Source organism: Anas acuta, chromosome 1, assembly GCF_963932015.1.
Source record: "Anas acuta chromosome 1, bAnaAcu1.1, whole genome shotgun sequence".
Taxonomy (NCBI): domain Eukaryota; kingdom Metazoa; phylum Chordata; class Aves; order Anseriformes; family Anatidae; genus Anas; species Anas acuta.
In genome coordinates, this window is record NC_088979.1 from 67,500,598 (window position 1) to 67,528,400 (window position 27,803).

At 37.3% G+C, this 27,803-nt stretch overlaps 1 protein-coding gene across 1 annotated transcript in view; it reads right to left on the reverse strand.

Moving 5' to 3' along the window:
- Positions 1–27,803, reverse strand: part of TMEM131 (transmembrane protein 131) — a 96,339-nt gene that overhangs the window by 1,250 nt on the left and 67,286 nt on the right. Inside the window, exons 20-40 of the mRNA XM_068681136.1 lie at positions 26,105–26,257; positions 25,893–25,968; positions 25,675–25,792; positions 23,796–23,934; positions 23,544–23,653; positions 23,112–23,178; positions 22,028–22,179; positions 21,201–21,343; positions 20,087–20,273; positions 18,773–18,958; positions 15,880–16,038; positions 14,748–15,343; positions 10,737–10,912; positions 9,403–9,530; positions 7,765–7,889; positions 7,457–7,615; positions 6,539–6,719; positions 6,089–6,210; positions 5,889–5,985; positions 4,733–4,830; positions 3,276–3,439 (exon numbers count right to left, since the gene is read on the reverse strand). Coding sequence (XP_068537237.1) covers positions 3,276–3,439; positions 4,733–4,830; positions 5,889–5,985; positions 6,089–6,210; positions 6,539–6,719; positions 7,457–7,615; positions 7,765–7,889; positions 9,403–9,530; positions 10,737–10,912; positions 14,748–15,343; positions 15,880–16,038; positions 18,773–18,958; positions 20,087–20,273; positions 21,201–21,343; positions 22,028–22,179; positions 23,112–23,178; positions 23,544–23,653; positions 23,796–23,934; positions 25,675–25,792; positions 25,893–25,968; positions 26,105–26,257 — 3,336 coding nt within the window. The remainder of the gene's footprint in view (positions 1–3,275; positions 3,440–4,732; positions 4,831–5,888; positions 5,986–6,088; positions 6,211–6,538; positions 6,720–7,456; positions 7,616–7,764; positions 7,890–9,402; positions 9,531–10,736; positions 10,913–14,747; positions 15,344–15,879; positions 16,039–18,772; positions 18,959–20,086; positions 20,274–21,200; positions 21,344–22,027; positions 22,180–23,111; positions 23,179–23,543; positions 23,654–23,795; positions 23,935–25,674; positions 25,793–25,892; positions 25,969–26,104; positions 26,258–27,803) is intronic.

Genomic DNA, 27,803 nt, shown 5'->3' on the forward strand with positions numbered 1-27,803 from the left:
CTGAGCAAACTCTAGTAAAGGAATCACACCACTAACGATATCACCAAGTGTGTCCAGTAACTGATGGGCCAAAGAGTGCAATTACATCACAGGCTCTTACACTGTTTTCATTTGAGCTTATACGTCCCCATACCATACTAGTTTAAGCACTACAGGTATTCAAGCTTAAATAGACAAAGGCCAAAAAGCTTAAGCTTAATTAAACTAGTTAAAACATGGTAGATAAACATGGTTCAAGTCTGGAAAAAAAATAAGAAAAATGAATTGGAGGTAGCAGTGAAGTTTATTCCTTGATCCTTCTTTGGCAGTTTGCAGAGCTGTCTCCTTGTATTCATAAATAATCGTTAGAAAGAATTACAGAGTTTGCATGACCCTACCTGTGTTCAGCCCCACCGTATCTCCCCATATTCCCAGTATTTGCTCTTTTCTCCTATCCAGATGGAGATGAGATGGAATAACTGGCCATTTCTCCTGGAGTTCAGAGAGTCTGTCTTGGCTCTCAAGACAGGTCTCTCTGACAAGTGGCCGTGGTGCAGACACAGCTGTGCTGCAACATGTCACAAATGCACTTGGGAGGCATGGGAGAGGTAACAGCAAGCCTAGAGAACACACGCAGAAATGAACAAGGCCCAGTTTCTGTGAACTGTTTCATGACAGCCCAAACAGCGGCCAGCAACAAGCAGAGGAATCTAACCAACTCTGTTGTGGAAAGTGATACTCAGAGTCAGCCAGAGATGGCAGTGAGAAAGGTTAGCCTAACTTTCATGCTAATATTAGCACAGAACCTGCTCTGTGTAGGCTTAACGCACTACACACCTCAGTGCCAACAGACTTAGTGCACATATGCTGTAAATTCAATTTGCAAATATACAGTAAACTTGATACAGCCAAAAGGCAGCGGACTTGCTGAGTACGTGCTGTAAGGTACCAACACCCTGATGTTTGGATTTACTGGGTGGAGAGATGGCATCCCTTCCCAAGATCTCAGCCCTCAGATAATGCACACTGAAGGTTAACCAGTGGCAGTGTACTCTGCATCTGAAGACTGAAATCAGAATACTTTTAGAAAAGCAAACAAGGTAAACTCTGAAGTATTTTATTATTTTTTTGATCTCCCCTGGAATGAAGATAAATTCAACTAACCGTATCCAAAACTGGTTGGACACTAACACATTAGCAAAAGGCCCTCATACAATTTGATACACAGAGGTGGACAGTAATTTTGAGCATCTGAAAGGGTTAAACCAGGCCAGCATCATTAGGACCCTCCACTGTCACTGAGATGTTGAGTTAAACTGGGGTCAGAGTTTGTAACCATTACATAACTAAATGGTTATATTTAAGCTATGCAAGCATTAGACTACTAAGCCTGCAGCAAGAAACACTCATTCTGCTGCTCAGACAGCATCCCTGACACACTAAATCCACTCTATTTCTTGCTATGGGCAAAAGAGCCAGGAACTATTCCTGTGTGTCCCAAAAGCACTTGGGAGAGTCTGGTAGAAAGGCAGAGAAGAACACCTTTGATTAGACAGCTACTCCTTTTCAAGGCTTGTGGAGGGAGATGCAAAGCAGCCCACACACAGAAGTACAAGTAGGAAAATGGAGGGAAGATGAATAAGGGGCTGTCATTAGAAAGAAACTTGGGGAGAAGTAGCACTAATGCAGCAAGGCTTGAGGGGAGAAGAGATGCAGAAGTCAAATGCTGTTTAGTACAAAAGCAAAGAGTTATGCATAAAATGGGAGAGCAAAAGGAGTAAGGAAGGATAAAGTCAACTCCCCAGAACCCTTCTTAGAAAAGAGGATAATACAGAAGCCACTATATAGCTGCTGTTTGCAAGAAGAGATCTGTCTCGTGCCAGAAAGAAGAAAAGCACAGGCCCTAGTCTGATACCTGCTCCCTTATCTAGAATTTAGCTTCAGGGGCAGGAGTAGCAAAGTCTGCCTGTTCTGGCTCACCAAAAAACACTTGAAAAATGACTAAAAATTATCATTAAAAAGGCTCTGAACATTTCAGTCTATTTCCTGCTTTCTTGTTTATTAAGTGATCTTCTTGAATAAAAAGGAACTAAAACTATTCTAAAATGCTATTTTATTTTCAAAGTAGAGACTAACAATTCCTCTACACCATTTGTCTGGCTTCTGTCTCAATGCTTCCTGCAGCAAACTTCTAGGTATTTGTCAGCAGTGGCCAGGAAACAGGTTGAGAGCTGGAGCGTTGTAGTTATTCTTGATCCCTCCTTCCGTCACTTGATGAGAAATCTGCCCTCCATGTACCCAAAAAGCAAAGATTTCCGTTTTTGTATATTGCTATGTACAATATACATAGTTTTACACAGCAATGTTATAGCTACAGTTTTAACCACGTGACAAACAAGGGATCAGCAAGCACGCATCTTTAAGAAGCCATGTGATGCTCTCTGGATTCCCCTGCCTGCTGCCTGCCCCCACTCCATCTGAACTGCTTGCTACCAGGTGAAGTAAAAACTGCATCTTATTCACTGCAGAAACATTTTCAGAAAACAAGATGAAGAACAGTTTCACCTGGCACTGAAGACAACTATTGTGGTATAAATTTTATTCTGATGTAAAGGCAGAAGGATGAGAGCACAACGCTACAGTCTGCGTAAAAGCCTTTTTTTCATTTTTGTCTATACAGCTCTTTTGTCGAGATCTCCATCAAACTTAGTCAATTTAAAGACTTCACCTTATGCTCAGACCCCTAGCATTTTTCTGATGCTGAAAAACACACTTGAGTTTTTTGGTTTTGTTTTTTGCTTTATAGATTATTATTATTAGGACTTCTGTTAATTTACAAGGAGGTGTCACACTGGATTCAGCAAGCAGAATCAAAATCTGAAAGTTATCATACAGCCGTTTTGCAGCTGTCCATCAAATTGGAAGTGACAGCAGTGGCGTTCAGCCACAGCGCATGCGCAGAGTGTCTCCTCACAATCCTCAAGTATGTGGAAACACGTTTTTGCTAAGTGCTGTATGACGCTCTCATGATAAGTTTTATACGAACCAATTGACATGGTTTCTTTATCTGCATGTGAGGAGACTAATCACTCTTTGTCCGACAGCCATTTCAATTTAAATACATAGAACAATGAATACATTTAATTTTCATTTTCCTTTAAAATTCATCTGTTTTTTTTTGTTTGTTTGTTTGTCTGTTTTCATCTATATTAAAAATCCCCTAACTGAAATTACACGGCAGGTACAGAACAGGTTGGTAATGGTAACAAAGCGCTGTATTTGCACTGAGTACTTACTGCAGTTGTATGAGTTGGAGAGCTCGAGCTTGTCGGCCAGGAGGGTACAGAATCTGTAGCTGAAGGATCCCAGATGGATGACGGAACATTATTGAATTCACTCCAGTTTCTTTGAACATCCTGCCCATAAGCAGATCGAGCCGAACCAAGTTTGCTAAAGACCTCTAAAAATAAAATGAAATAAAACTGAGTACATGGCTGTTCCTCCTTTTTCAAGAACTACTGCAGACCAATATAGTTCACTGTTACTTCCCACATTTTTCTAGTAGGTCCTGGTGCAGTACAAGAACTGAGATTAGAAAAGGCCACACACTAACACAGATCTCATCTCACTTGCCCTGTATCAGACACTGGCTACAAAGGTGAATCAAGATTGTGGTGGGAAAAAACAAAGTTCTACACTTTCTGTGCACATTGCAGTATCGAGCTGTGGAACTGATTTTATTCCAGATACTGATTGCACAAAGCCAAATAGTCAGAGAATCTGGCACAAGCTCAGCTATACTGAAAATCCTGCTGGTTCATCATAACAACTGAACTGCAGTTGGAGTAAGTGACGGTGCTGGAGCAGCCTCTTGCAAGCACAGTGCTCCCTTCCCAGGTAACTCCTGGTAGGGGACACGGCACTAGCTGTGCCCCAGCCCACCCAGACCCCAGCTCTGCTAAGGGAAGGAAAGGGCAGCGCCAGCACTCGTGGTTTGCACAGTCCCTGCACACAAAATTAATCCCAGGCATCTTACTGCAGTCCCTCAAGTCACTGGTGCCAGGTGTTTTGGATGAAGGTGAAAGCAGACCCCCAGCATTCTTCAGCAAACATACAATCAAACAGCATGCAGACACCTTAAAAAATACCATGCACTCCCAAACATCATATGCAAATCTACGTTAAATATGTAGAACGTTTGTCCCCTACAATATAGCCTGCCTGCATTAAGGTCTCATCTTATTAGCCACTTATGGAAAGTTTACCTAAATATTTATATATTTAAATGCAGGAATTAATTGCTGGTTTTAATGTGCATCAGTTCATTATGCAGCCATATGAATGCTAGAGGAATACACAAGAGGAAAGCAACGTGAAGGATGGACCATTACCTCATGTATATAGCAATGGTTTTATGCAAGCGTGAACTATTCAGGAAACCACAGGCTTAGTGGCACACTTCTGAGACTTACTGTAAAGCTTTGGGGGAGGGATGGAGGGGAGGAAGACCAACAAAGAAATGTTTCTGAAACTGAGAAACTTCAAAGCAACTATTTTCAGTGCAACAAAATCTGAAAGTTTCCACTAACACTCTCTGGGCTGAAACACGGAACGTGGCACCAAGTTATAATGCATTTTCCTATACAGTCATCCTTTTTGGGGGTAGGCATGAAAGCATGGGCCCATACTTAGAATGGTGTCACGGAAACATTTCTTTACCTGTATTTGGAAATACTTGAAAAGAAAACCTCACCTCCAGTTAAATTAAAAGAATGTCCAAACGCAGAGAACGAATTGAGAGGCGTGAAGTCAGGACTGCTGGGATTGCTGATAGGACTCCACAAACCCGAACTAAATATTAAGGAGTAACAGGAAAGAAATACACAACTTGTTAAAAAAAAAAAAAAAGCATTACCAACAATTAACAATTGCAAATACACATATATACACAAATGTGTGCATACACATACTCATAAACACTTATAAAAACTAAAATGGTGATAAAGAGTTGGAAAATCAGCTTATTTTCATTTTAAAAAATGATTACAGTAAAACATATTATCCGGTGTATACATCCACTTTGGAGCAGCACACTCCTCTAGATATAATGCTCTTTAATCTGTATACTGAGCTCCAACACAAATCTGAGGACAGCTCTTTTGCTCTGTTTTTCAGAACACTTGCAGACATAGTGTAGTTTTTTGAGAAGCAGATAAAATTTAGAACTGCTCAGGAGCTGTAAAAAATGCTCACACTCTAGCTTGTGGGCAAGTTTATCGAAAATACAGATGGGCTAACTGGAATCAGTGATAAACATTTACAAAAACAAACCAGAAACCCACCCACAAACCTTGCTCAGAAAAGCAACTCCGTTGTGTATTAGAACTTGATTTCCAGTCTCATTCCTATTCCAGAAAGGCTAACAGACACACGCTGCTCTTTACAGACATGCACAGCCAAAATATATCAAAAAAGGCACTGTGCACTGGGGAATATGACTGAGCGCAGCTATATTCTGTTTCTACATGTGACAAAAAGGACAGTTACTGTTCTGGTCTTAGTGTTAAAATTGGGAGTGACAGACATTGCTGTACAGCAGTGTGAAAATCTGTCTATGAATTATTTTGAGTCACCCTGGTACATACTCCTCAATACTGAAACAGCCAAGCTGATTTCTCATTGTTTGGATGTTCAGAGAACACAAAATTAGGAATGAGGGGGGAAGTTCCTATCATATCGAGAATATTATTTTCTCTACTTTTGAGTCTAAGTTTATTTTTATTTTGTAAATGAGAGATGCTGTGCAAAAAACACCACCACAGAACCAGAATAAACTCTGCTCACTACCTTCAAAATGCTATTAACTGCTTTCTAGGAGCCTAGATATTTTCAAGGGATATAAAAGTTACCTGTCAGATCCATCACTGTCAACAACTGTGTGGGAAATGCTGATATTGCTGGAAACATCTGTCTTACTTGGTGAAACCTTTGGTAAACCACTGCCACCTGCAACAATATATCTAAACTGAGCAAAAAGTAAACCAACCAACTAAATAGAATATTCAGGAAATATTCATAGGTATTTAATATGCCAAGCTGGTTCTAGTACCTGGGCTCTTGTCATAACCAGCAGCTACAGCAGCAAAAGTGGGGTTACCATTCCTGCCTGGAAGAGAAGCTGCCTTTGCCAGCTTGTGCTTGGTACCACTAGGCTGCTTGCTTTTCATTTCGCTGAAAGGTAAAAGAAAGAAAAAAAGGTTTAAGGTTTTGGACTTCAGCACTTCGATGAACAACCAACAATCTAATCTGGTAGTCGTTAAAGTGTTAACAACAGTTCAACAGTTTCTCTAAGTGCACTTTTCTCTAATCTACCAAGTTGTAACAAACCCCAGGAAAAAAAATAAATAGCATGGTAAGATATGCACAGTAATATCTGCAAAAAGTTTCCATGGGAAGAGGAAATGGGTATGAGAAAAGGGAGATGAACCATATCGAGCACATTGGTTCCTCAAGTATTCTGTGCTTGTGACATCAGGAGGAAGTACAGATTTGAACTCACTTGCTGCAGCTGCTGTTCACAATGCTGCTGTAAGTGCCTCCGCGTAGCCCATAAGCTAAGGATGCAGGAGGAGGAGGAGGAGGAGGAGATGGAGAGGCAGGGGTAGGTGAGGGCTGTCGTTGTTTCAGGAAAGCATCTGCATTCATGGTTTGTAGAGAGAGTTTATAAAGGTTGTCCGTAGCTATAAAAAGAAGCATAAAATACCTTCCTGTAGTATTTACTTTAAAATGATGGCTACTCACACTCTGCTATTATTCTGTTCAAATTGAAGAATTATTTCAAAGGCTGTTCCCAGTTACTGAGGAGCTGGCTCCTTCCCTGTATTCACCTACTACTGATCAGGTCTACTAAATACTGTGAGACTGTCCATCAGTGAAAGCACCAACACAAACAGATTTGTACAGAAGAATGAAACTTTTAACTTTTCTAAGTGAGCACTGTGGAGAGACATGATTTTATGATCACATGCAACCAAGAGGAAGGTGACTTGGTTCCCACAAGGGGACTTACCATGCAACCAAAACTTATAATAGTGCCCCATGCTAACCACTGCAATAAGGTGTTTTCAACGTTTCCTCCCAAGGAGGGATCACTTAATTAGTTTAAACTTTGGCTGCAGCAGACTCTAGCAAACAAAACTCCATCTGCTGCAGAAAATACATTTTGTTTTCAAGCGGTAGTTCTCATTTCCTCAGCAGCTTCTGAAGAATTATTCATCACTGAAGAACTATGGAATGACCCATATGGTTTTCAAATCTCCCAAATTGTACAGGTTGCTATTAGTATTAGGCCTACAGCAGAAAATGGGAGCACAGCTATGCAGTGAAAAAAGGCTAGGAGGATCTATAAACAGATCAAGCCTGCCTACAGATATTCATTGCAGAAGACTAATTCTGTCATCCTCTACTGACTACTTACAGTTGCCAGCTTTGTGAAGTGGCACAGAGTCCCACTCTGGTGGTGGAGAATCCTTTTCGCCTTCTGAGCTGCTGGTGTTTCCTAGTTCATGTCCAGAACCACTGGGGAGAAGTTTTGCTAATACTGATGGCCTGCTCTCCATTAACTTACTGTTTGGACCTATTAAAACAATAACAAAACAAAAGCAAGTCCGTGGATAATAAAGTGAGCAGCCTTATAACACCAAACTGAGAATTACACATTTAGAAGGGGTTACAAACAAACAGAATGAAAGTTGCAAGATATTTCTGAAAACAGCCTCATACTACCTCTTGTTTTCGGGAGGTTTCTTGATTTGGACCCATTCGTCAAGAGGTGCTGTGTAGATATCTTGGATGGAAAGGTCTTGCGCTGCTTGTTTTCCAGTGGGGGAGTATAAGATAATTCCAAGGAACTAAACAGAAATAAAGATCCATTTATTTTTTTGCTCTCTGAAGTGCTGAAGGATTTTTTATTTTTATATACATAAGGTACAATACATACTTTTTTAAAAACTATATATATATATATATATATAAATATAAATATATATATATATATATGCCTGCTATACAGTCAGTTTTATGGAAGACTCGACTCCTGTGGCTTTCTTACGTCAAACTTATGCTCACTTCAAAGCTATTCATGAACATAGTTTTGCTGTCATCTCTTGTATTTCTCCTATACGCAGCTCCACCCTTTCATCCTTCCTAACCCCAGCTCATTTCCTTCCCACACTACTGTGCATCTGTACTATGGCTCACTCATCTTGCAGGAGCAGCCTTCATCCTGGAGCTCTACAATTACAAAACCTGCTTGATCATGCAGGGGCAACCACGAGATGGCAATTGTTTACTACTCTCATCCCACTTGCATGCCCCTCATAAACTACTGCCATGAATGCGCAGGATGATCTATTTATCAATAACAAAACTATTCCACCTCACCAGCAAATTTATTTGGCTCTATTTTTTTTTTTATTTTTTTATTTTTTTTTTTTATTTCTCCAGCTATATATGTCTCACTGTAAATTTTCTAGGGATGAACTTTATCCATTTCTTGCAGAAGAATTCCAACTCAGCTCTTACTTGAGCCTTTGAATACTGTCACATGTAATAAACTTGTGATGTAGACGATAGAGGAAAGTAGCTAACAGTAAGAAGAAAAAAATTCAAAGGGACTTCGCCTGGCAATGTTCTCAGAAATGTTTTGAAGAAAATGATTGTATACTAACTACTCAACTAAATCTCAGTCTAGTATTAACTACAGCAACAGGGAAAACAACGCAATATACCACACCTCAGTATGTGGCAAAATTTACTCTTGTGGCACTCTAGTACTGGTCTGACTTCAGAATTTCAGAATGAGATTTCAATATGAACGGGATACAGCAAGACTGAGGTTCTTTGTTTTCTCTACTCTATAAGCTGCAATCAGTTATCTGTCAGTGCGGGAAAGTGATTGACAGCAGCAGCATCTTTTAACAACAGATCCAAGACACTGATTTATTCTGATAAAAATGAAGGGAATTGCATGGCTGTAACTCCACCAAGAGCAACTAAAGGTACTCATGCTAACACTGGCTTACAGTGTTGCCACTAGAAGCTCCTGTAGAAATGTTTACCTTGTTTTGTGTCTGTGATACTTTTTTTTTTTTCCAAAAAAATTTATCATTGCTTAACCTGATTTTCTTCTCTGGATTTAGTTCTCATATTATTAACGCACCATACTCCCACCAAATAATTCATTATTTACAAGCTTCAGATATTCCCTGATACCAGGAATGAAGACGAAGCTGCCTGAAGCTATCTGCTGCTGGCATTAGCCAGACTGACAGCCACAACAGTTGAATACAGATTATTTTTTTAAATCAATCCATCTTCCCTCCAAGCATGATGTCTTCTTAGTAACAAACCCGTTATGCTTACCTGGTTTTCACATCTACAGGGATTTCTTTCTTGATACTTGTTAGCAGTTTTTTACTTTTCTGTTTCACTTGCACTGTTTCATTTTCATTTTTTTCTGGTGTAACTTTTCCCTTTTGTTTTTCAGGTTCCTATAAAAGACATTATAATAGCATATCAACAATGATGAGAAGTAAACGAGAAGTCCCTCTTGCATTGCAACATACACAGTGCAAGTAGGACCGAGGAGAGAATGCTTGTTGAAAATAAGAGCAATTTTGAAGCACAGAAGTTATCTTTTTACTTCTTAGTAAGTATACTTATAAAGCACACTATCCAAGTTTTCTTAGACGTTTTAAATTCCTGATTCTCCAAACAGCAAATTAACACACGCTGAGCAGATCAAAGCCATGGCCTCAAAAAGATTAGCTCTGCACTGAGACCTATACGGCATCCATTGTATGCAGTCCAGGCCATTTATAACAAACTGCTTGATTTAATCAACGAAGCAATGAATAAGTGCACCTTCCCCATACAATTATTGATTTCTAACTGCACTTCTAAAACTTTCCAAATGCGTGTATACAGTCAAATAGCCATCCTGAAAATCAGAAGTAATTAAACTGTAACTTTTAAAATGAAGTAGATACACTATTTTTTCCCCTCCAGCTAGAAATGTCCATCTTTTCTAAAGTTCAAATTTAAGACATGCCAGAACTTAGGCTTTGTTTTCTTCTCTCACCAACAACCTTTGCTTTGTTTGGTTCCATAGTACATGCTTTAGAAGAAAACATTCATGACAAACTGACCACTACACAAGTGGTTAAAGAGCTTTTGTTTTATTACCTAGAAGCATGTAAGCTCAATGAATAAACTAATAGTAGAGGTCTGGTTGCACTCGCAGAGGTAATTAATACCTGTTGACAAGTTACCACCAGCAAACTGACCCTTTGTAACCGATTAAACGCATTGTTTTAGTGTACACTAACTATTGAGTGAAGTTAGCGTCCATACCTTGTGTTTTATTCTGCACACAGAATAGGCTAGGAGCATGCACAGAGATGATTACCACAATTCTGCTGACAACTGGTAGCTTGTTCAAACCGTAGTCACTCAGGCACTTTGTCCTGAGACTACATGATTCAAGCATGTTCACTCTCCTCTTTTGTAAAGAGAAAGACTGAGAAGTGAAAGCAAGGATTGTGAAAGAGGGTTTTTAACATTCTTTCTTTGCTAGGTATTATAGTATATGAAGGCTGGGGGAAAAAAAGACCCTATTCCCAAGTGCCATGCTGCTCTCTAACAGGCGATGGATCCACCTGCTACACAGGAGTCTCTTTTTTCAAGCACTGCTGTACCTCTTTGAGAAGTGGTTCTGTATCTGGGTTGGAGGTTTCGGTTGTGGTTGAAGAACTGTCATCATCTGCCAAGGAATCCTTCAGTTCATCTTCCTGTTGCTTTCCTTTCCCTCTTCTGTCCTTTTCTTCCCGTTTCTTCTGTGGCTTAGTCTTCCGCTGAAGTGTTTTCCCTTTCCCTGGGGAGATAAGGACACTTTAGATTTTCAGCAGCAGTACTCTACGATGGACTAGTTCATTTCATTTTGGAGGCTAATACATTAAAAATTTGAAGTTAATCTTCTGTTATGATACAGAAACATTTACAACCACTTCACACCAAACGCGAGCAATACCATCAAACCTGACGAACTCTTATCACCACTGTTACATTTATGTTCCTGAGCCCTACCTCCATTGCCTCTCTCACCTGGCTACATGCAGCGCTCCTCTGCTATGTTTCTGGGACTCAGTTTGACCATTTCACCATGTAAGACTATATTTAAACAAGAACTTCAGAATTTGGTACAAGCTTTATCATCCCAACAAATGAAGAACAGAAACACTGAGCATGCTTGTCAGTTAAAACAAAACAAAACCTTACAATAAGACTAGAGTGGAAAAGAAAGATCACTAGCAGTGTTTGCTTGGCAAAGATGCCAAAAAAAAAAAAGAAAATTGAAAATCTCACACCCAAGTGAACTTTCTCTCCTTGACATGTTTTATTCTTCAGGGTGTACTGTTTTAAGAGCTATAGCTAAGCTGACTGTAAAACAGATTGGCCTTGACACATTTAAGTGTTGCTGCATCTCAAGGTAGGGAAAATAATGCATTAAGTGTTCTTGAAGCAATCCACATATAAATAAATAGTGCTACATGAACAATCAATTATGTTTTTCCTGCATTTTCTACAGGCTAACTGAAACGTAGCCCAGCATAAGTTCAAAATGTGGAGGTTTCAGAACCTTCAAAATCAAGCCGGAGGTCCTGGCTTGCAAAATAGAAGGGTATAAAGCAAGCTCCTGGGGAGAAAAGAAAGTTATCGAGAAAAACATCAGTACAGAGAAACTGTGTGTGTCTGTAGAGACATCATCATCTTACCATCACCTCTCGTTATTCTCACACAGGATGAGAGCATTCACAGTACTCTTATCATATCTTTCATTAGACATAATATATGCCCTTACCAATAAGATCTTTTAGATATTAAACTTCAGACTAAGCGTTTTCATTTATAAGCCATGCGGTGCTTGCAGGACAGACTTAATAGTTCGCTCCAAGATTCACTTAAACTGTGCTGAATAACTGGGTTTGACCCCTACTGGGATTTGTACCAGCTCACATCCAAATTCAGTTTAGCAGAAGAACAACGGTAGCTGTCATATTTAACTTGACAATATGTCTCTCAGGGACAGTTTGTACCAAAACAAATTTCCCTTCAGTATTTTAGTAAATACCAAGTACATATCAAAGGGCAGTGTCTTCGTATTTTCTTTTTCAGACTTAGTGTTTTCAGTATCAGTAACAATAAAAACATTGTTGATAATTTTTTTTAACGTGAATGCAAATAGAAGTGTAAATACAAATAGGTCTGTACATAAATTTTATGGAGGTCAACTTCAAACTTGTTGGGGGTATTCTACTTTTGCGTCAAAAGGCCTCGTTAGAAGATTTGCATCAACTTTAGTCTACATTCAGGATTGCTGAGCAGTTTAATGCTCATCATTAGCAAAAACGAATCTGAAGTGCAGTCATAAAATACAGATGTAGCACGAAGTAGCTGTTTAACAAAAAATCTAGTGTAGCCTTCGCAGCAGTCTACTAGGACCCATGTATTAGGAACGTGAAACAACACTGAAATCCTGCATAAGATATTCTGACATAGAATTTTAGTTCAAAAGCTGCTGTTTCTGCAAATGTCTGCAACTGGCTCTAGCTATTTATCTAAAGAAAAAGATCGGTATGTGTATGTAGATTCAGACAGATATGGGACTTCCCCTACAGTTTATATTTTTGAAGAGGGCCAATGGAAACAGGCAGATTTTATTTCATGTGTTGAGCTTCTCAAAGTCTAGTTATGGTTTACAGATAATGCTGGGGTTTCATATAAAGCTTACCCAAAGAGAAGTCCACATGAACTAATCTTATTTATTGATCTGAGGTGGTAAAGAAGTCAAAAAAAAATCTACCTGAATTGCAAAAAAACCCCTCATTATATATTTTGCAATACATAACATGTTTAAATATTCACCATACCACCATGCTAAAACACAAATGATGAAAAGGCTCCGTAATAGGAAGAAAGAAGTGAATTTACCTGAATGCATTTGTAATCAGGAGAAAGTTGGAAAAAACATAAAAATCAAAGTTGTGCCAGAAAGTGATTCCCATATAGATTGATAAAGAAAGAAGTATTTCATCATTTTTTAGAAAGCTTTCCAAACAGATGCTTCTATTGACCTGTCTATCAATCTCAAGAAAACGTACTTAAATATGGTTGAAAAATGTAATCAAAGGTCCATCAAACACTTAGGAGCAACTACTTGCTAAGACAAGTTTCCAATACATAGACTGCTAGAAACTGCTGTAGGTGCAAAAATGTTAATGTAGATATCTAACCCATGTTACTTGGTCAGGAATGTTTCTGAAATGAAACTCAGGTGTCCCCACATACTGTGTAGCAGCTCCACTGTACAGCAGTCTTGGAGTGCAAGAATCAGTTTTTTTGGACTGAACTACAAATGGAAGATGCACTCCTCAAACACTCCCAAACCCCTCTGGCATTCGAGTACACGGACTGGACCAGTCCACTGTAAATCCCCTCAGACATGCGCTCCACAAAGATGTTGCACCCTCTCTACCAGCCATTTTGCTCTGCAGAGCCCCAGTAGTGCACTATTTGCTAACGTAGACACTACCTATGAAACCTACCTATAGTCACGTAATTAGTTGGAGTACCAATTAGCCTTTATGAAGGGGACACCTGGCAAGCTGGTTTTATCTCTTGAGAGCACTTTTATTTAATTCCTCCTACCACATCCCTCAGCTAAATTAAAAAACAAAACACAAAGTAGCAGCATGCTTCAGTAGGACCCCAAAACCTCTCGTCACTTCAGTGTCCTATTTGAAAGTCCAAATGCAACATCACATCCTGCTCATTACTAAAAACAGTGAAGCTTTCTTCTGTTGTTGTGCATGACCATACTTCAGGATGTACCTTCCCCACCTTTCTTTTCTTAATCTCTAATAAATTAAATAGTACCAGTACCGTTTCTGCACAACATTGCTAGGATCAAGTGAAAAATTATTTAGAAAGAAACACATTAGGATTAAATTTCTAACAACATAACTCTGGGTCAACTAAAATGGCTAATTCAAAAAAGCAGAGTAAGAAGTTATACTCTAACAAAGTGATTATAGTAACATGTATGTTTAAGATACGAAAATATCTGATGTATGAAATCCAATAAATTATTTAAAGCATTAGACAACTGAAAAGATCCATAAAGAATTAAAACTCAACTCCAACCTCATACAGAGATAACGGTAACATATTAATCTGCTGACCACCTGACATCAAGGATTTTCTAAAAACAACTGCAAGCCTGAGCATGAAGAATTCCATTCCTGAACAATACCACAAAGGTTTATAGATCTCTCCTCCTCTTTCTGTCCTTTCCTGAACCCCCAGCTCCAAGTACAAAAGTTGGAGGTGGGAGGGATTGATGCTAACCCCACAGACGAAGGGGCTGCAACCAAAATCATTTTCTTCTTTAGAGGGTCAGATGTCTAAATATTCACATTTGCTTTCACCAAAATGTTCCAAAAAATGTGCAGGAAAATCTAGCACTACATAGAGAACTCCACTGCTGTAAAATAGAAAGAGGAAGTGTTTCAAGACACAAATGCATACAGAAGAGTAGGGAAGAGCTATTACCTTCCACACTATGAAAACATGACCTTTACAGTTGATTAAATCTTGTTCTGTGGCTTACATAATGAATCATCCTGTTAAAAAATACAGAATTGTATTACCTTTGTTTTTTGCTAGCGGAGATGGGGGCTGCTCTGTAAACACATCTGGGGATGGGGTTTCTGGGTGGTCAAAGTCTTTTTCCATAGTTTCTATGAGGCCAGTGAGATCTGAGTCCTCTGAGCTGTGCCTTCTGTTGCTGGCACATTCGACATGAGGTGTGTTGAGAAGCGGTAGCTGTGGCAAAGCACTTTCAGTCTGTTGCTCTTGCTGCTGGGGCCCGGATGCTGGGGCTTGCTGGAGGGGCTGCTCTGCCAAAGCTGGTGCCTGCTGCTGCGTTGGCTGCTGGTTCTGCCTCGTGCCCTTGGCTCTTTTGCCTGCAGCATGAGTCTGAGATGTGGCACCTGAATCCAAGGTAAAGGGGCCCGTTCTGTTCACTGTTTGCACGGAAGCTGCTTGTGCTGAAGTCCTATTAGGTATGCTTGAACTGTTTTTGGATTTGATGTTTTCAACATCAGGTGCACTTCTATTGCTGTGAAGGTGTGCTGTTGCATTGCATTGTTTATGATTTCCTGCACTGGATCGTGAAGATGAACTGCCTGCTCCATAGATCCCTCTGGACGAGCCGTGATTGGAATCCGATCCAGGTGCATTCAAGCTGAAAGAACAGCAAATGTTTAAATGTACTCCACAATGTTTCCATTCTTCCACATGAAAAAAGAATCATTATGTCCAAAAGAAACCTTTAACTACACTGTTCTTGGCAAATAATCAATAAAAAGGTTGAGAACTTGTTTGACAAGTCAGTAGTTTTTACCATTTCCTGTTCACTTGCTCACTGTACATATGAACAAAAAAAGTAAGATGGCATGCAAGATTAATGGAAGAAAAGAAGCCTGACTTTAAAAAAAATTAGACCCCAAAGGTAGGAAATTCTGGCCTGCTTTTTTTCTGCAGTTTATACCTCCCATTTTTCTAGAGCATAACCAGAAAATTTTATAGGGTTTGTTTTTAGAAAGAGATGAATAATCCTCTCAACCACAAAGTCTGTTTTAGAACTCATCTTCCACCCATGGGAGACTAATAATTCATTCATCTGTTCAAAAGAACGTATTACTTTTTAACTGGCCTTATAACTGAAGAGGAAAAAATAAAAAGGCAAAAAGAAAAAGAAAAAAAGAAACATGTACTTACTTTCCATCAGATGAAATTCCAACTATTCTCCTGAGATCAAGTGGCCTTCCCATATCAAATGGTGGGCTTGAGGCCTCAAAAGACAAGCGTCTCCTAAATGGCTCCCAAATTCCTTGAGCTTCTAGATAGGCTGTTCCAATTACCAAGAGAAAGAGCACACTGCAGAGTAGAGAGGCAGTCATTTAAGTATTTCTATGTTTTGAGTATTTTAAGGTTAATGACGTTAATTACATATGATGAAAAGTTTGTATCTTACATAAAAAAGCTGAAAACTGCATCCAAACCACATTTCTGTCTAAAAGAAACAAATTACAGAAGTCTAGCATAATATGCACATCAGTAATACTGAGAATAAAGGTTAAAGATGCAAATCTGATATGAAGTCCCCAATTATATTAACCCAAATTTAAAAAAGAAGATACAATCAAAATATTAAAATGGCATCCAAGTGGCCAGCAGCTCTCACAGACTGCTGGTGTAATTCCGTTTTAAAAGCAGAGATCCTCCACAGATAATCGTGTTGCTGTTCAGAGAACTAAAATTTAGCATTATTATGTCAAGTTTTACAACTAATTGCATCTGCTGCAGTCGTGTTTAGGAGTTCTCCACTTACATAACACACTGCAGCAAACTGTATTTCTGATGAAGCCATAAAATCACTGCGGAGACATTCAGCACAGTGCTATGGAGTACATCTTCTAAGAGGTGGGAATTTTGGGGTGATGGTGGGGGTACGAGACACGCTGTTGATTACTAAAGATTGCCTTGCCTATTACCCTAGAAGGTTTATGCAAAAATAACTTCAAATTAGCAACTTCAGTTTCTGTTCTCAGTTCTGACTGCTGGTTTTTGTCAGCCAAATGTATGAAAGAGCATCAATTCACAGAATAGGATGAGATACCTCTTGCTTAACTTTAGCTGTCTAGAAGAAATTTAGTCTAGATATCATCTTAAGTTTTAACTGGCAGCAAAAATGCAAGCAACTCTGGAGACCAACTCATCTGCTTATAGCTGGTTATCAGTGCTTTTTTCCACCCCAGGAATTAAAAAGGATCGCAGACATATAACCTGACAGCAGATGGTAGGCAATATCAAATTCATCCGAAGTGGCAACAAGCGACAGAAAAAGTAAAGAAATAAGGGAAGTTTTCAGACAAGCTTACACAAACTCCTACGCAAGAGAGCGACGCCTGCCTTGGGTGCTATACCATCAAACACACAATTACTTTTGGAATATAAAGAGTAAGGTATGACCTCATTCACTTTTAAAGTATAATCCATGGTGCTATCTCAAAGTTTCACGAGACTGATACCAACAAGAGTATTACATCTCTATAGTGCCATACAGACTCGAGATGGAGCACACAGGGGTTTCATACCACACCCCTCAGTGTACCAGTGCTGGTCCATTCTGTATAAGCACTCTGCTCCCTTTACGTTAGTAAACTTTGTTTTCATAAGCAAGTACCAGCTTTGAAATTAAAAACAAAACCAAAAAAAACACACAGAACAAGTCTTGCTTTGTGGTCCTTTTAACTGCACTTTCCTGTCTTGCTGTGGTGGCAACAGTCCATTTTTTATTTGCTTCTTTGATTGTAATAATAGAAAAAGATAACTAGCCTAGGGTATTTATGTCATTTAAACTAGTGTGAGGAACACCATGCAGTGGGGAATAAAATGTTCTAGACACAGTTGCTGGTAACACCTGTTTCCCCTCAAAGTTTTAGCCTGGAGCAAAACTATGCATCCTTAGTAAGTTCATAAATAGGACTGGGTCCTTCACACAAGGCCTATCAAGTTGGACTTGAAAACTTGGAGCCACAAGTATGGTACCAATACATGCCAAGCAGTAATTTAGGGAAGGCACCTCAGGCAATATTTTATTAAAAGAGAAAGATGAACTAAACAAACTCGAGTTTTTCATTTGTAGAAATTAGGGATAACAGATAATATGGAACTATATTAGTGGCAACAAGCAAAACTCTGTATTATGACTTCCTGAAAGTTAGAGGCTATCTGTGCACCCAATCCTTGGAATATGAAATGGTCACCTTAGGACTCCTCTAATTCGCTGCTGAGTTTTGTACTTGCAGGAAAAAACAGTGAGTGAAAGGATTAGTATTCTGTATAATTTTGTAAAGTCTAATTAATAAATATAGTACACATAAAATTACAAACTACACTTAGGAGCTGGCAAACATCGTTCACTCCATCAATAAACTAAGCAGATACATAGAAGAAAAATAAGATAAAAACACTGCATTATTTTTGTAAAGTGCTGAATAATAAAAAAAAGAAGCAAGCTTTATCTTCTCTATTTATTTTATCAATCCCTAGACAAGGAAAGAGCTTCACCAAATATTTATATAATGCAGTGTAGCAAAATGGAAAAAACAGTATCTTAATCTGAAAAACGCAGGAATATTACACCCCTAATTTGCTACAAAGGCTTTGGATAATGCTTCAGATTTGCAACACACAGGAAAACCACTTCAGACTAAAAAAAATAGGTAGAGGTTAGGCTAGGAAAACACAATGGAACTTTCAACTCAAGTTTCAACCAGTCATAGCAAACGTGTCACTGAGGGGAAAAAAAGTGCACCAATACAATGCCCTTCAGGTTCTCAGAAACTCCATTTTTAGTATCACCAGTTGCCTGTCACTTACAAGTGGCAGCAAAGTTAAATTCATCCAAGGCATCTGCTAAGCTCACTGCAGTCATTGCCTCATATCTTTCTAAAGCACAATACTCAAGAAGGATGCTTCAACCTGTACACAAATATATGGTTAGCAGTGCTCTAATGCCTGATTTGATTCAAGTTTGGCTGAATCTGTATTCAAATGGTGGTACCTTGTGCACATATACTGATAAGAACAAACATATACACACTACCTCATTATTCCTGAGGTAAGGATGTACAGTGCCAATTCCCAGTTGGGTCTGGGTAGCGCTTCTGCACATGTTGCTAACATATGATATGGAAGGGATGCATTCAAGATAAATACAAATTCAGAGCCTCCTGCAGTGATGAATTTTAATTCACGAATTACTCTGGAAGCAGTGAAATCTGGTGTAAACCTGAAAACAAAGTAAATAATGTTAGAACTTGTCATTTGAGCAGCACAAAAATTTGAGATAATATTCAGCCATTTAACAACCCCCACCCCTGCAATTACTGTCATGACTGGGATTCCATTCAAACATTTACAACAAATAACCCTAGCAGTACAAGTAATAATCATCCACACAATTAGCCTACAAATACTTACAAATACCTTTCAAATACCTCAAGATGCATTCAAAGTTCATAAACACCTATGCTTAACACATCTGATACTAGGTTACCCTGATATACCATAGGAAAATATAACTGAAATCAAGTTTTGACCAAATCTGCTAAAAAAGGAGCTATAAATGTAGTTAAAAAACAACAAACCAAACCACAACAATGGCTATAACTAAGCAATGGAACTGATCATTATGTGAGCTATAAAGTTTTTAAACATTTCACTTTTAAATCAAAATTGTATACCTTTTCAAAACATTGCTATGTTCCTGTCTCCAACTAAGATTGTTGCAGAAATACTAGTGAAGTTTCACTGCCTGCAATATCTTGTATGTTCTCTTGCATAACAGTACCATCTCCTGAACTATTTAGATACTGTATTATGAACAGCTAGCTTTAAATCCAAGCAGTGTTAAAGAATACTTTTTGATGCAGACTTTTTTACAATAATAACTGGCAGAATTAAATAATTGTTGTCATTAAGATACCGGATATAATATTTAAGACTGAAATGCTGTGCATTGTGATGCTAACCCTTACACTAAAGGCACTTTTGTATCTACTGCAATGCACCAAAAACATACATAAATCTCCAGCTCATGTGCATTCGTAACCCAAATGAAGGAAGTGTATAAAAAGCTGTATATAGTCCTTTTCCAATGCAGGATAATATCAAAAATAATTCTATAGTCAGTCATGAAAACTTAAGTTCTTTAAAAATCAAGTAATTGTTTGCAAGAAGAGAGAGAGGTTTCGCGTTTTGTGTTTTATAAAAAAAAAACAACACAAAAACAAAATACTCAAAGCTTAAGTAAAAAAACTTAGAGTTTAACCGACACTCACTTCCTCTAAAAACAGAAATAGGTACACAGAATTTCTCAGGTATGACTATTTTTTTTTTCTTACATCTAAATACGTACAATATGACAATGTCTTTAGAAGCATTGGCACTTAGTGCAAACTCTTGACAGTTAACTACTTTAAATCCATATCCTTCACATGTATAGCCACTGATTTCCATGGTTTTCACATTAATCTGCAGCTGCCCTGTATTTTCCACTTTAAATGTTCTTCTCAACGTGAAATTTGGTTCCTTGTATTTCATTTCTGGAAAAAACAGGGAAAAATAATTAATATTGTGCTAAATGGATATCCTTGACTATACACATCTTCTACACCAGGGCCTATGGAAACCTTTACATAAATGACAGAATAGATTTTTGTTACCAAACTCTTGTGCATTCCAACTCATCAGGGAAGAAAACAAAACCCCCAAATGTGATAGCGCTACCTCAGAAAAAAAAAACACAAAAACGTATCTCAGCTGTAAAGTTCTGTGACGTACTGCTTACTGTAGTAGTATTCAGTGAAAAGTCTCAGCACTTGGAGTATTAAAACTTACTTTTTGTGCCTAAAAAGTGAAACCCATTGTTGAGCTACATCAGCAAAAAAAATCCCTACCTCACAACATGACTAAGTAATGACTAAGCTTTACTTTAAAATTTTATTTATTTATTTTTTTACTCATCCCCTCAAAAAAAATTCAGACAATAATTAATGGCGTATCTTGTAAATACACCTGGAAATCTGTAAAGCAATAAAGCAGATTTTAATATCAGATAAAAACTACACTGCTTTTACCAGTTCCTTTAGAAATACAGGAACTCTTGGCCCTCTGCTCAGAAGCAAGCCTGGGGCATGGAGCAGAAAACCTCTGACCCCAGAGAAGATTTTGCCTGTGATTTAATTTTCATCAAGGAATCAAGGAACATCATATCCTTCCCTTTTCCTTGTTAGCCATATGCATGCAGATTCTGAACATTTTCAGTTTTTCTAATTTTCATGTTAAAATGAAAAGATCGAATATACCATTTTCTGTCTAAATTAAGAAGCAATTTTAGTGTGTTTAAAGGTTAAAAAATTCTGGCACACTAGAACAGGGGAAAAAAACATCTCCACACATACATATTTTAAGTTGCACATGTAAAATGTCATTTATTTTCTGTTCAGCACAGTAGTTCACGAAGTACTCACTTTCTGAACAGTCTTTTAATAGTGCTTCTGTGATTTTAAAGCGTAAAGAACTTCCAGGACCAGGAGGTTTGCCTGCAACCTTCAAGCTCTCAGTCGTTCCCTGTCCTTGTACCATTATGGCATCTATTACAGTCAAATTATTTCTGTATGCAAAAAAAAAAAAGGGGGGGGGGGGTTTGGAAACACTCATGAAAGGAATATGCAGTCTATTGCTTCTGCAAGCTTCTCTACAGAATACAAAGCTATATCCTAGTCCTGAAAGACAGAAATATAAGCAGTCCCACAGGTGATTCCCCACTGTAGAGAAGTAGTATGAATTGCCATGTATATAGCATTTGAAAGACTAAAGCCTAAGAAAGCACACAATTAATAGAATGAAGCATACAATTAATAGAACAATGACATACTAGTTATAGTTTGTCTTTCATAGTATCAAAGTATGACATGATACAAAAGGTAAATAATTATGCAAACTCTTAAAGGGAAAATTCCTCTTAAAGGGAAAAATTGAAATTGCAAACTCACATTGCAAATGGCATCTATAAGTAGATACTTTCAAAGCAGTACAGTATGTATTTAAGGAATTGAGTCAAACTAGAGCTATGGATTAGCTTGCTAATATATCTGTATTAGCAAGTACATATCAAATACAGCTTAACTACTATAAAACATGTCAAAATTACATTTAAAGTAAATTTTTCTCCAGACACATGATTCTACAATTACTCTTGTAAGAGTGATAGTTTCTTATTGACAGTAAGTATGATTATATAAGTAAATAAAGACGTATCAGAAACTCAAACTCATTTCAGAAATATCTACCATACCTGATAACAATTAACGATGAAACAGTTTTATTAAGAACTGGAGTGAATTTTACTTTGACGGACTTTCTCTCACCAGGTTTTAATAATAGGCTTAAAACTGAATGACGAGCCAAGCCCTTTGTAAGGCCTACAGTGCTCTGTAATGGCTGGACCTTAAAAGAATGAGGAAAACAAAAGCAACACTTGAAAAAAAAAGAATTTTTAACACATATTTAATAGAACTTTTATTTAGATAGAAAATGATGTTATAGACAAGTGTACTACCAAATGGAACACACTTTTTTGTTTTTTAAAAGAAAAAAGACTTTTAGCACAATAAATTCAGTATTAGTAAATCATCTGCTTGACAAGCGGTAGAACACAGCAAGATAGAATGGAGCTAAACTATACACATGTGGATTCATAAAACTCTAATACTGGGAGTTGAGAAGGTTTTAAATGTATAGTTTTAAATACTAAATTAACATTAAGCCATTATGTAACGTTTTCTACCTTTAAAATGTCCCACTAGTAAAACATTTTTAAAATATTGTCTTTCTGAAGTAAAGAAAAAAAGGAAAAAGACAAACTTAGAATAGAAGATCTGTTGCAAAAAGTATATTTTGCCTAGTTTGCTTTTAGATGCATTGCAAGCAATAAATTGCTAACATAAAACTATTGCTAATATAAAACAAACGGAGGGGAAAGTGTCTATATATTGGATAAGGAAAGTGTTCAGGATGTGGCATACTCTATACAAAAAATGCGTTAAGTTGTACACAAAATACTAGAAAAATACTTTAACATAAAGAACAAAACAATGGAAAACTCAATACCTTGCTAATTTTAGAACTACCAAGCATAAGACTGAATAATCCTGTATCAGTAAGAGAATTAATAAAGCAATAGTTTCCTGCAACTTTTGCAATTCTGTTGTAACACAAGCAAAGTTAAAATGTAACTGCTATATTTGAAGAAATATTTTTCTCATTTCCCAAGTATATACACAATATCCACACACATCCTTCTAAAATTCAACACATGTATGACTGAACTCTTTTGAAAACAATAAAAATGTATCTAAAGAATGTAATGAAATACTTACACAATTTCTGAAGACCTGGAACTCTAGAGTCCTCAGATTGAAATTAGTTGGCTTACTCAAATTAAACCTGAAACACATGGAAGTTGTTCTTTTTTTTTTGTTTGTTTCCCAGATAATTGAAGATAGCAACACACTTATACTAAGTACAGACTTTAGCACAAATCAATAGCTTATGGTAGGACTCAAAATGCAGCTGACAGAATCACTTGACTTACTTTATTTTCCCCCTCACCCCCTCAAGTTAAGGAAAAAAAAGTAAACATTTTTTGCTGAGCTAAAACATTCTATGGGAATTCACCCTAGATTCATATCCCAACTGGACTAACGATACAAATTCTAGAAGTGGACAACACTATGAACAGTGTGCATTTTTTGTAAAATGCATTTTGCTGTACAGTGAAAATACCCTTTGCACTCTACGACAATACTTACCGTTCTAGCATTTTATCAACAAATGTGGATGGGTTAGAATACAGGGCTACAGGAAGGAACTGAACATACACAGGAACATCAGCTGGATTTTCTAGGAAGATTTCTTCTTCCTAATCAGAAACAGAATTTTTTGTAAAGCTTACATTTGATTAACTGTAATTAGAAGCTATTAAAAATGCAGAAGCTATTAAAAAGCTATTAGAAGCTATTAAAAATATTTTTTAAAATGGTACTACCAACAAAATAACTTACTGATGAACTGTTTGTATTGGTGAGTGGGAAGCTTAACTGGCGTGGTGAACTGAGTATGGAAGGCCAGGCCATTTCTGCTGTAATTTTCAACCGGACATCTTTCTGAAGGTCTGTGTCAACTTCAAATAGAGCATTCAGTCTGGAAAAATAGTTACAAAGCTTACTTTACAGGAGTAAAATGGCAAAAGCCTGGATAAAAACAACCATGTAAAAAGCAGAGTGCTTAGGAGTACCCTGAAAACAGTGTTAGTTTGAGAAATAATGTATCACATTTGTACACAATCAAATAAATTTAAACTCTGCCCATATTTACTGCTATTAAAAACTGCAATAAAACCCTCAAGTATGCTCCAGGAGATGAAGTGAAAAATTCTAAAGATGTTCACAATTTAAATATTGCTGTCAACATCCATCTGTTCTAAATTCTATTAGGGCCTATTTATGGATAAAGATGAGCAGAAAAGACAATAGGACTTCTGTACCGTATCTCTAATCTTTCAGTATTTCTCTCACATTAGTAGTCTCTAGACAATGAGACAGTTTTTATTGTTTGTGAGAAAATGTCTAGCTCTTACTATTGCAGAAACAAGTTTTGAGAATATGATTGAGATTCAGATCATTAAACAGAAATAAACCCAAATATATTTTAAAAGTTTGAGAGAGATTATATAACAGTGGTTGACTATGACAGTTTGCAAAGGTATAAATAGTAGAAAGGAAAAACATCAGCCCTACTACAGTGCGTTTCTAACACAACATTCAGATATCCACTACCCAGAAGACATACTGTGCATCCATCAAACTGTACAAGCGTAAAGTACAGTAAATCTGATGCGTGTTAGCTGCAGTGGAAACCATGAAATATGTGCCTATACTCCCATCTAACAAATCTTAAAGAAATCTTAATGAATTAGCCACTTGGTGTAAGCTACAATTTTCACAAGTGAATGAAGTCCCTTGCTGTTAGCCAACCTATACAACAGACTTCACTCCTGTTTCCCCAACAAGCTTTCCAACATGAGCTGAAACAAGACTAGTAGTATTGAGCTCTCCTGTTGGCAAAACAGACCAAACACTACACTTCAAACCTAGGGACATATTTTGGAGAGACTCTAAATACTCAAGTCAGAAACCCTCTGTATTCAGGAGCATTTTCTCCTGTGTTTGGATAGTGGGTTGATTTTAACACTCTTTAAAAAGCAATATATATTCACGAGAACTGCAACTTAGTCAGAAGTAGTTTTTAATAGTATATTCCTTTACTGTCTTCTTACTCTAGGCGATTCTGTAGAGAATTCTGTTTACATCAATTTTATTCATGTGTTATTAATATATCAACATTATATCAAAAAAGTGATAAAGGAAATATGTTTTTGTTACTCTAGTTATAGTCCTTTTGTTTTTCTGCAAATATGTACGCATTTTTTGAAATGATAGTCTAGATGTTATCACGACTAAAGACACTTGCTGTTACAGTAAATATCTCTTGAAGCTTAATTGCTTTACATATTAGAAAACAGATGTTTAAAAAGTATATAGAAGCCTACAGAGTTTTCTAAAAAAAATAGATAGCAGTTATTAATGACTTTTTATTTAGCATCTCTCAAGGAGAAATACCAGACGATTTGACAATTCCCTGAAATGATCTCAGAATAGCTGCAATAGAAAACCTTATGAAATCCTAAAGGGATATTGAGGTTACTACTTTAAACAGATTAAACAGAGATACTACAGAAACACTATAATCTCTTTTAGGAAAGTTTTGCAGAATAGAGACTGTCCTGCTATTGCTATGTTTTAAAGAACTGCAGCATGCTCCAGTTAATAGTAACTTCTAAGGATTTAACATCTGAGGAAGTAACAGGCATAAAACACTTACCTATGGCTTGAGTTCTCTTTTATTTCTGTCCATGCTTTGAATAAGTTCTCATGCAAATCCCAGTCAGAATCCCACACATCATCTTGCATTGATATGCTGTGCTGAACTTTAGATTCCGCTTTAAAAACATAACATTTTTAAGCCCTTCATGTAAAATCAATGCGTAAGCAGGAAACAATTGTTTTTTATTTTCATTAAAAAAGGTGACAGTTACTTACATTTTGATAGAAAAGGCAATCCTACATAACAATGATCCCCACATTGTAAACCAGGATCAAAATAAATATTCGCAATCTGCAAAACAGGTAAAATCAGACCAATTAAGAAACTGCACAATAAATCTGATGACCAAAGACAGAAGGAAGAAAATTTGACTACAGGACTAAAAACCAGAATTTGTGAACTTTTAGAAATAAGGCAAAGCACAAACCTTTGATTTTTTTCCTGGCTCTAAATCTTCTTTATTGCTTCTTAGCCTTTTATAATAAAACCTTACATCTTCAGACAAGGAGCGTATGTGTTGTATTTTCACTTTCTGAGAGAAGGAGTTCATAATGTTCAGGCTCTGGTGAACTACTTTCCCCTAAAGAAAAGAAAGGATGAAAAAGGCTGCATGGCAAGCATCTTCCCTAGCATATATATTTATGTAGACTGACAAAGACCACAGTAGAGCTGCAATAAACTCAGAATTTAACTGTGCTTTCTTCAAAATGCCATTTGTAACTTTACAGTCTGTTTCTGTGAGTTAGACTTCTTCCTTCATTTGCTTTCAAATACAGTTCATCTCTCTTAAGAAGCACAGCTTAAGGGTTTTGGAGAACTAGGACAACAGTTCTTAATCAAATCATGCTTTGAGAGTGCCAGAGCAGAAACATTTTGGTTTTCTGAGCCCCCAAAAGAGAAACAAGCTTCTTTTAACAGATCTAGGACATAGTTACTACTAGTTAGGAATTATCTTAACTGAGCAGACGAAAGAAGCTGCAGATTATAAATGTTCCAGGTGAGAGACCATTTTAAAACACCCCTTCCTTTCCCCATGAAACTAGGACACTATGCATTGAAACTACATTTACAAGGAAAACAGTGCATGTTTTTTCCCCACCAAACCCTTACATCCTGCAACTTCTGAGGCAAACATTATTTTATCTTTTAGATATAGAATGTAAGATTTCATAGTATGTCACGACCAGAATCATTGCAAGGCTCAAGCTTTATACTCCCCACCCTTTTTAAAGCTCACTCCAGTGTGATCTCACTTGTAAGTCACTGATTCTATAACCATATTTTTCCTCTTATCTCAAAACCAGCTGTGACAAGTATATGGCAAACAATAAATAAAAGAAGTGAAAGGCTACTCAAGAGTGGTGACCGGTTTTCCAAACTGCATAAAACAAATAGAAGATAGTTCTAGGCATTTAAATTCGCTTCTAACAAAGGGGTTTTAATGTTCCCCATAAACCAATATTCCAGTTGTGTTTTTTTGGTTTTTATTTGTTTTGTTGGTGGTGGTTTTTGTTTGTTTGTTTTAAACAAATTTCTCAAGTGGGAAGATGAAGAGATGAACTTTGCAAGATCAAAATTTAACTGTGGTTTCAAGAAATAATCACATACCGAAACAGTTCTCAATAGCAACAACTGAAAAAAGAAATGAGACAAGAATAATACTCTAAACAGTATAATCTTGTTAAAATGAATGGGAAGCAGAAATTACTATGCCTGAGCTCCAACTACAGAATCCTGTGAGTAACCAACTTCCACCAACTGGGCAAGATAAAGGTTCATTAAACAATGTAGAACAAATGGAAAGTAGTATACTGAGACCCTTACACAGAATATCAGCAATTGGACTCAGGTACAGATACAATAAAATTATAAACAGAAACAGACAGCATGGGGAACTGGGCAGCTGCAGAAGAATTACTTTTCAATTCATTCCTAGGACGTAAGTGTTACTAAAATTGTAGCACCTAGCTATTCCTGCATGTTGTAACTGTCAGATTTCTCTACCAGAAGACGGAACTAGAAGAACTAATTCTATTTTAGGCTTATTTTCATAAGTAATAGAAGTATTAGAGAACAACTAGGTGCAATAGTATCATGAATTCAGTGATCACAAGTTTAGTTTGCCT